This window comes from Heteronotia binoei, chromosome 15 (genome assembly GCF_032191835.1).
Source record: "Heteronotia binoei isolate CCM8104 ecotype False Entrance Well chromosome 15, APGP_CSIRO_Hbin_v1, whole genome shotgun sequence".
Lineage (NCBI taxonomy): Eukaryota > Metazoa > Chordata > Lepidosauria > Squamata > Gekkonidae > Heteronotia > Heteronotia binoei.
This window is the reverse complement of record NC_083237.1, coordinates 22241973-22252026: the sequence shown is the minus strand read 5'-3', so window position 1 is coordinate 22252026 and position 10054 is coordinate 22241973. Positions and strand designations below refer to the sequence as shown.

The 10054-nt window shown below is 46.7% G+C and overlaps 1 protein-coding gene across 1 annotated transcript; it reads right to left on the bottom strand.

Moving 5' to 3' along the window:
• Positions 1-9559, bottom strand: LOC132583313 (carbonic anhydrase 4-like). The gene is made up of 8 exons (XM_060254976.1): positions 9484-9559; positions 8458-8487; positions 7919-8083; positions 3946-4094; positions 3134-3223; positions 2224-2302; positions 958-1121; positions 1-215 (listed from the first exon to the last, which is right to left on the bottom strand). Exons 1-8 carry the CDS (start codon positions 9557-9559, stop codon positions 3-5), a joined length of 966 nt encoding a protein of 321 aa, XP_060110959.1. The 3' UTR covers positions 1-2.
• Positions 9560-10054: the final 495 nt, after the last annotated feature.

Here is a 10054-nt window from a genome sequence, read left to right as displayed (position 1 = left end):
CTTTATAGGAGTAAGACCCCAAGAGCGCTAATACCAAGTAAGAGCAGGATGAATGCTACTGGTGGTGAGGCTCGGGAGGTGGCTAAACGAGGCTTCAAAAAGGCAGATGCTTCCACCATTCTGTTGTGGAGTCCCTGGAGGGGGCGGAAGTTGTTGTTCAGGCGAGGCCCTGAAGAAGAATCTGTAGAACGGATACAGAATGGAAAAAATGCCACCTGTTGGGGAGAAGAAGGCAGAGGACAGGTTTTTAAGTAAAAGAAAGAGCCTGGGGCTACACTGGCTGCCCTATTGCAGGAGAGAACCTTCTAGAGCACCCTTTTGGGTAGAATTGTGTGAACCAGTCAAAACAATGGAACAAAATGCAAAACAGAATTTCAGCATTTAATTGGAAGGGCTCTTTCTGCTCTTCTCAACCTCTTCCTTCTTAAGACTTTAAGAAAGTCTGTGCAGCTCTAACAGCAGCAGCTTCTCAAGTCAGACCACCGACTCTCCTTGAGACAACTACTTCTCCGGCCAGTGACCCCAGGCCTGACCAGAACAAAAAGCTTGCCCTTCCTCTGTCACTTTAAGAGGGTTTTGATATGCAGAAGTCAACAGATGGAGCCAAATTGTACACAGGATGCTAATCGGTACAAATGAAGCTCCTCCGTTAAAGGGATAGGAGCGGGCTCAAAAGATACTTTGCATTCTAAACCACTGCCTACCAGGTATATGTAGCTCTGCTCACTGTACCTGATTCCTCGTCTGAAAAAGTGTGCATGCACACACGAAAGTTTACATTCTGAATAAAACTTGGTCTTAAAGGTGCAACTTGACTCCTACTTTGTCTACTGCTTCAGACCAACACGGCTGCCCTCTTGGATCTACTTGCTTTCCTCTTTCACCCAGCCAGGGCTTCCCCTCCATATTCTGGCATCTCCCCCGCTTCCCATTGCCAACCAAGCTGGTTGCACTCACCACTTTACGTGGCACCAGAATGGGTTCAACAAAGACAGTCCAGATGACGACCTCGTTGCAGTTGGGAGTGGTGAGGGACCCGCTGTAGCGGTAATAGTGGGCAAGATTTGTTGAACCTATTAGGTCCTGGAGGGAGACGGTGCTTTTAAGTTCTGAATCTGAACCTGTGTGAGCGAAGGAGGAGGAAAATTGGGTTTTAGTGGTTGACGTTTGCTACGCGAAAGCCACAACACTTCCTGTAACTCTGGCGCAGATAGTGGGAAATCCGATGGACACTGCGCAGTGAAGAGGAATGTGACCGCGGGGTAAGCGGTGTGCAAAATCGGTATCTGTTTCAAATTTAATCCCATTTCCAACAGTTTTGAATGATGGTGGCTTCCAACCAAGGGCCCCCAAGGCTTTCTGGCCACTGCACAGGGGGGAAAAAAAGGAATGAAGATTGGGGGCATCTTAAAAACATTTTTATTAGTGTATTTGAAGAACTGATGGCTTTCCTTTACCCACAACAGACACACCTTTGAGGTAGGTGAGGCTGATTGACTCTGTGACTGACCCAAGGCCACCTAGTTGGCTTTATATAGAGGACTGGGGAATCAAACCCAGTTCTCCAGATAAGAGTCCACTGCTCTTAACTACTACACCAAACTGGCTCCATATAACTCCCAGGATTCATCAGGAGAAACAGTGACATGTCTCCATTTTCCAAATGGCTAAAATGGGTAGTGTACAGAAGGAAATACATTCTCCTTTATTATCCAGGGCTTTTTTTGTAGCAGGAATTCCTTTGCATATTTAGGCCACACACCCCTGATGTAGCCAATCCTCAAAAAGCTTACAGGGCTCTCAGCAGACTTTTTACGGGGCCTACTGTAAGCTCCAGGAGGATTGGCTACATCAGGGGTGTGTGGCCTAATATGCAAAGGAGTTCCTGCTACACAAAAAGGCCTGGTTCGTATCTACAATGAGCACCACTGTCTTTCTCAGACCTGGGGAAAGAATTGGGTTGGTAGCTCCAGGTTGGTAAATAGAGATTTTGGGGGTGGAGCCAGTGGAGGGTGGGGTTTGGGGAGGGGAGGGGAGGGGAAGGACTTCAATGGGATATAATGCCCTAAAGTCCATTTTCCAAAGCAGCAATTTTCTCCAAGTGAACTGATCTCTGTTACTTGAAGATCCGATGTGGGAGGCCTCCAGCCACCACCTGGAGGTTGGCAATCCTAGGAAAGAACCATCATCCATCCTTCCTTGACTCCCCCACTACCTACTCACCCTTCTTAATGATTCTGAGGAGGTTCTTAGAAAAGGATTCCCACGCTTTAGCCGTCTTGCCCTTGGCACTCTTAGAAGCCTACGGCAGACAGAAAACATGAGAAAAGGTAAACTGAGGTGTGGAAGGAATGTATGTCAAATAGGGTTGCTGCTAGCTCTGAGGGAGGAAATACCTGGAAATTTAGGGGGCCAAGCCTGGGAAGGGCAGGCTCTGGGATGCGGAGGGACTTATGCAGGGTACAGTGCCGCAGAGTCCAAAACAACCTTTTTCTCCAGGGGGGTTGATTTCTGTTACCTGGAGTGAAACTCTAATAGGACTGAAGACTGGCAGTCCTAAGAACCAGGCGTCCGAAGTCTGCTCAAATTCGTGTTCGTTACATCAGTAAGGCTGTCCAGCCAAAACATTTCCTACTTTAATTAAATATAGAATTTCCCCTCACCCTTTCCAAAACTAGGCTAAAAATCCTAGACACCAAAAGCCAGGAGTTGTGTTACTCTGTCCAAAGGCACTGTCCAATAGCAGGCCCAACATTCAAAGGAAGCCCTTGTAAGGAACCCTGTTCCCAGTGACAAAAGTGCTGCAGTTTGGAATGTAGGAGGAAACGTGTTATCCCACAACACAAGCACTTCTTGAGAAAAGAGCCATTTGAATCCTGTAGAAAAACTGATCATATATAAAGAATTTTTAAAAATTTGCTCCAGCTCTCTCATTTGCTGTTTGAAAAATTGACTTTAAAAGTCATTCCCTTTTCCCAGGGATTTCTACATAAGTCAGCTGTAACATGATGGCACTTTTCACCACCACAAAACAGTGGCAGAAATCAACAGCTCCCAGAAACACTGAGAATTAACAACACAGTAGAAGTTTGCATGGCAAGCCAACCACGAGAGCTTGGTCTGCATCCGTCACCTGGACAAAAAAGGCCAGCACAGCGATTCCTTGTGGGTCGTCCAGTGCATCCGACAAACTCATATTGTTTCTGGTGTGCACAATGTGAAACTGAAAGGAGAAAAAAAGGATTGATTTGGGATCCCTCTGCAAACCTCTTAGCAGATAAATGTATGTTAAAAACATCTGCAAGCACCAGATGTTTCTGACTCTGGGTGATGTTGCATCACAACGTTTTCACAGCAGACTTTTTATGGGGTGGTTCGTCATTGCCTTCCCCAGTCTTTTACACTTTCCCCCCCAGCAAGCTGGGTACTCATTTTACCGACCTTGGAAGGATGGAAGGCTGAGTCAACCTTGAGCCAGCTATCTGAACCCAGCTTCCACCGGGATCGAACTCAGGTCATGATGACCAGAGAGTTCAGACTGCAGTATTGCAGCTTTACTACTCGGTGCCATGGGGCTCTTGCGTTGCCATGTACTAAATCTGCTACTTACTGAGAATCTGTTCTCATAGCCCCCTTTTTAATAGCCTTTTGGCTTAAAAGCCCTACATTCTGCTCTAAAATGTGAAGGTTACATTATAGTTTTTCAATGCCAAAATAGTCCACTTTACACATGCTCAGAGGAACACTTTTATTTATTGTTTTTCTCCTGTCGCAAGGCGGAACTCTGGCTCAGCTTAGAATGGCTTCAGATATTAATTGTGATATGTAGCTTGTCCTGTCCTTGAAGCACCTTGAAGCAGAAGGAGATGGAATTGACCCTTCTGTGCAACTCTTAACAGGTGTAGCAGACTCTGCGGCTGGCCTCGCCAGCTATTATGTCCTCACCTCCATAGAATACTGTCTGCCATCAATACAGTGCTCAGATCCTGGCTTGGAGGCACCGTTTCCCCAGTGGAAGTGCAAGGCTTTGGCTTTGTATACATCTGGAAGGCCATTCCCGCTGAGGAAGAGACCATCCTTCAGTTTGACATAAACTGTGGAGAGAAAACAAGAACTGAACACATTTCTATGAATGAGGAGAGGTCAAAAATCCTCCCCCCTAAGTCACATCGAACTTTTGGGGTCACCAAGTGTTGCATTTGGCATCTGGCACCTGTGGAAATCTCCCTCTCTTGCACTGTTGATTCTGAAGATCTTATGATCTACAATCAGGTATGTCCAACATACAACTCGTGGGCTGGAACCAGCTCATCCAGGGCTCTTATCTGGCCTGTGAACAATTGGTCATTACCTTTACTTCCAGATGACAAAGGCTGGGCATTATGTGCCTGTACACTGTCCCAGTGCTAATGAGTAAAGGGCAGTGAAAGTGGGAGGGTGGGCCTTAGGAAGCAGGGCTGCCAAGTCCCCAGTCCGCGCAGGAAATCCCCTGCCCCAGAGGTTCCCAACTCACTGGCCCACATTGGGCTGGCGGGGGGAACCTACCCCTGTGTCGCCGGCGCAATGACATCACCCCAAAATGATGTCATCAAAATGGCGGCGTGCATGCAGGGCCACTCTGGGCATTTCCAGGAAAACTCTATGGTTTTACCAGACGCTCTAGCCATTTGGGAGATAAAACTCTATGGTACAATAGGTACCATAGAATTTTAACCTCCCAAATGGCTAGTGTCCAAGAAAACTATAGAGTCTTCCTGGAAATGCCTAGAACGGCCCGCATGCACCCCGCTATTTTGATGACATCACTTCCAGGTGACATCATTTCTTCGCGTGCGTGCATTGCACACGCACAAATGTCCCCCGCCGGGGCTTGAGGAAGACTTGACAACCCTATTAGGGAGAGGCTTTGAGGAAATACTGTAAGAAACCAATTTTGGATTAGGCTTGTTCCAGGTGGAGAGCCCATTTGCTCCCGGTGCTTCTCTCCGTTTTCACACAGGCTGCCCCAGAGCTGCGAATTGGAACTCTGCTTTTCTGCAGCAAGCAAGATCCTCTTACAAGTGGTTTCTGCTTGCTGTGGAAAAGCAGCGCACCAACTCGCAGCTCTGGGGCAGCTTGTGCGAAAATGGAGAGAAGCACCAGGGGCAAAAAGGCTCTCCACCCGGAACAAGCCCTAGTGCAAAATCAGTCAAAGTGTTATTATTTAAAGGATGTTTGTATTTTGAGTGAAATATAATATCGTTAATTGGGTTTGCCTGTGTCCTTTATAAAGTTTATATCTCCGGCAGCTGGCATTACATTTTATGGCTGGATTTCTTCTCCCTTCTATTCCTGAAAAGTTTGAAGAATTGTACTTTGTGGCAGTGATTGTGAGAATGCATGACGAGAGTAGTAATTCTCTCAGAATACTTCCAGGCAGGGCTTTTTTTTTTGTGTGTAGCAGGAACTCCTTTGCATATTAGGCCACACACCCCTGATGTATCCAATCCTCCAGGAGCTGACAGGGCTCTTAGTACAGGGCCTACTGTAAGCTCTTGGAGGATTGGCTACATCAGGAGTGCATGGCCTAATATGCAAAGGAGTTCCTGCTACACAAAAAGCCCTGCATCCAGGGTTGCCAGGTCCACCCCCCGACCCTGACCACGGGGTCGGGGATGGGGGCATAGTTAGAAAAGTCCTGGAGATTTGGGGATGGAGCCTGGAAAGGACAGGGACATCAGTAAAGTGCAATGCCACACAGTCCACCCTTCAAAGTATCCATTTTCTCTAGGGGAACTGATCTCTGTAGTGCAGAGATGAACTGTAATTCGGGGGGGATCCCCAGACTACATAAGCAAGAGAGGTCTGACCTGGAGGCTGGCATCCCTAAGACATGCACTAGCAGTAGAACAACCCCACTGAAGGAAAAGGGCCTAGATCCATCTAAAGTGGCCATAACTGATGTCACCAATGTGGCATTGAGAAAAAACAGAAGTGAGCACCGTGAGTAGGGGAATTCCTGGAGATTATGGGAGTGAAGTTTGGGGAGGGATTAGGGACCAGAAAGAGCTTAGTATAGTGCGATAGAGGTTCACCCTCCAAAGCAGCTATTTTCTCCAGGAGAGCTGATTTCTGTCATCTGGAGATCAGTTGTCATTCTGGGTGATCCCCAGACTCTACCTGGAGGCTGACAACTTTATCTGTGAGCAGGATCTCCTAGGGGCTTAAACCCCGCCCCCCCCCAACCCTGCTAATAAACAAAAGCTTTGTAGACTAGAAAAAGGTCACAGGAAGAGGGGGAAGCAGGGGAATTCCCCTTCTGTTGCCATCTTCTGCCGGAGGGTGGGGAAGGCTTTTTTTGTTTCATTTGTCAGTCCCTCAGCAATCCCTCTTTCCTAACCAATGTCTTAATTGCTATTTTCACAACTTTGTACAAATTTTAACTTTGTTTTTCATCTATTTTAATGATGTGTGTTTGGGGGTGGGGGTGTTGATTTTAATGATTTTTTTTTTTAAATTATCATGTATATTTTATCTGACTCAGCAGCCCTTAGGAGGGCAGAAAGGCAGTTCACAAATTTTGTAAATGATTCTTCAGTTCTGAAGTTGTAACTGAGGCAAAGGATAGGGGCCAGTGTTGCCAGCTCTGCGTTAGGAGATTTTGGAGGTGGAGCCTGAGGAGAGTGTGGTGTGGTGAGGGGAAGGACTTCAGTGGGATAGAGTCCACCTTCCAACATGGCCATTTTCCTCAGGTGAACTGATCTCTGTTGCTTGGAGATCAGTTGTAATAGTGGGAAATTGCCAACCTCCACTTGGAGGTTAGCCAAAACAAGGAAACCACTTGGAGGCTGGCAGCCCTTAGAGGTACAGCACTCAGGCGGATATCCCCGCCAACCTTTCCCCAGCCTTCAAAGCAATCCTGTGGGGCAGCTCGTTAGCTTTTTAAAAAACCACAAGCATTCCTGATCATGGCTGGTTTGGCCACCATTCCAAAAGTTTCAAAGGGACTTAATCATAATAAAATTGTTGACAAGAATGAGGGGCTGTATGAGTAATTCCCAAACTGTGACCATGAGGAGACCGCTTGACTGCTGCGAGAGCTACATCAGTTAAATCAGCAAAGGCTCCAGGGAGCCCAAATTACAAACCCACAGAGGAGGCTGCTTGTAGCACTGCAGCTCTGCATGATGTACTGTTCTGGCCTTCCTTGCTTCCAGTCAGGCTCTGTTGGGATCGTTAACTGAATGCTGCCCCCTCTCTGCATCAGGTGCAACTGAATCATCCATGAGAGGGACACACTGGAACTGCTCTTAGAGACAACTGCCTGTTGTATCTCAGCATGAGTTGCTTCTCAGAGTTGCCTCATAATCAGACAGTACATCTCAAATAGCATAAACACAACAGGTGTGTTCAAAGGGCAGAAATTTCTTCATCTAAAGGATAAACCTTTTCATGGGTAAGAGTGAAATGTGTCTCCAAGTTTAATTTAGGTCTCAGAACAGGGGTCCCCAACCTTTTTGAGCATGAGGGCATCTTTGGAATTCCAGTACAGTATGGGGGTGCAGCTGTCACAAAATGGCTGTCACAGTTTACCTTCAGGCACAGGATGAAGATCCATGAAATGTGGTGGCAGCTTCTGCCAAAGCAAAATTTTTAAAAATCTGCCCAGCCAATAAAATCTCCAGTGGCTAACAGTGCCACCTGCTTTCTAAAAACACTTGGAAAGGTGTCAGCAGGTGCCAGGGTGCCCATCGGCATCGTATTGGGGACTAGTCTCAGCCAATGGAGGAATACTTTGTGACACATTTTACTTACTACATAAGCAAGAGAGGGAAAGCACAGAAGGCTTAGAGCATCACCTCCTCCCAGGTAATTCCTGCATATCAGCTTTCTTCCTGGTACCACAAGGTTTATAAAAAAGCAAAAGAGAACTGGTCACCTGTTTTCCCTGTGTTTTTTATTTCTCGCAACTTTCTGTAGTCATCATAGCCAGAAAGGGTGACAGGGCCCAAGCTGGAGTTGAAGACGGCTTCGGTAGTATTGATGTCAATGGGTGACTGTCTACTGTCACCACAATGACCATGGGAGACCCATGTTGGAGGTCCTGGTAGAAAAGGAAGAGGAAAAAAGGGACAAGTCAGCGTGGGAATGAGATTTGTTGCACTGGATTAATTTTCAAAGAGAACTGCCAAAGGCCAAACTAAATTTGGAAGCCCTGTGGTTAGGAAAGTTAAAGGCATTTGCAAGAGGGACAGGGGCTGCAGCTTGTATTACCAACTTCCAGGTGAGGCCTGGAGATCTCCTGGAATTACAAGCGCCCTCCAAATGATAGAGATCAGGTCCCCTGGCTGGGGGGGAGGGGAGGGGAAATGCTTGCTTTGGAAACTGGACTTGTTAACACATTCCACAGTGTGGTCAGAGAACCTCAAAAAGAGCCTTGCTCAGAATCTGGAGTGAAAGAGGAGAATGGCAGCTTACCACAACGATTGTCATTGTAGCACCAGGGGCCTACAGAGGAAAGAAGCAGAGATGATTGTGTGTTAAGGAAAAGAGCCTCAGTTATGGTTACCATCCACCAGGTGGGGCCTGAAGATCACCCAGAATTCCAAGTGGTCCCGAGACAAAAGTGGTCTCCAGTTCCCCTGGAGAGAATGGCGGCTTTGAAGGGTGTATTATACCCTGCTGTTGTTCCCTTCCTAAATCCTGCCCTCTACCCCCAAATCTCCAGGAATTTCCCTAGGCTGAGTTGACAACCCTAAAAGCAGTCAGACCATTTGGCAAGTAAAGTTTACTTGCGAGGACTCATGAATGTTATTTTCCTAAAAAGGAACCAACACAGGTGGGGTTGGGGAAACTTTCTGGATCATGACCAACATGTAAACTATCAATAATGTTAAGAAGTATACTTTTGGTTATGCAGATGTGACTTCTTGTACTGGCTCTTTGTTGGTCTCTTGCTCTGAATCCTGAGGTAGTGTATAAAAGGTTGCTGCCCCCCTGTACTAGATTGATGCGGGGGGAGGTGGGGGCCATACAATTCCATACAATCACAGCCTCTAGCCAGGGCTTTTTTTTTTTAGCAGGAGCGCACAGGAACGCAGTTCCGGCTGGCTTGGTATCAGGAGGTGTGGCCTGATATGCAAATGAGTTCCTGCTGGGCCTTCTCTACAAAATATGTCGAGTGTGAAACAATGGTGATGTCAGGGAGTGCAGCCTAATAGGCAAATGAGCAGAGGTGGAATTCTAGCAAGAGCTCCTTTGCATATTAGGCCACACACCCCTGATGTAGCCAATCCTCCAAGAGCTTACAGGGCTCTTCTTACAGGGCCTACTGTAAGCTCTTGGAGGATTGGCTACATCAGGGGTGTGTGGCCTAATATGCAAAGGAGCTCCTGCTAAAATTCCACCCCTGCAAATTAGTAACTGCTGGGCTTTTTCTACAAAAAAGAAAGCCCTGCCTCTACCAAAATGAAACCCTGACAGCTAAGTATGTGCACACGTTACCTTCCACAGCTGCGTAGCAGGTCCCTGAAAGCAGGAGAGCCATAGTGAAGATGCCTTGTACTCTTGTAAGAGCCATGCTAGGGAGAAAGAAGGAAGAAAAGGTATTAAATGACACACATCTTAAACCAATGCGTATACCAGACTTCACCATTGCCTATGTCATGTTGGCAGAGTTTAGGAAAAGACGCAATCCACACTTTGGAGTTTGCAGCCAATGAATTTACTGCAACAGGATTTTTGCATAAAGATGAGAACTAACTGCAGGCTACTAATGCAACAGAGATGTCTTCAGAGCACCAGCACTAACACACTACTACACAGCAGAGAGAAAAAACGGCAAGAGGTAGGCTGAACTGCAACAGAAAAAGATCCGCTAAGCCCTAAACACTAGAGAATGTTCCACAGCAATTCTAGGGTACAAGTGGACTAAACTACTCTTTCAGTGGTATTTACAGTAATTAGACTCTTAGGCTGTGATCACACACACTAAACAATGCACTTTCAATCCACTTTCAATGCACTTTACAACTGGATTTTACTGTGTAAACTTGCAAAATCCAGTTGGAAAGTG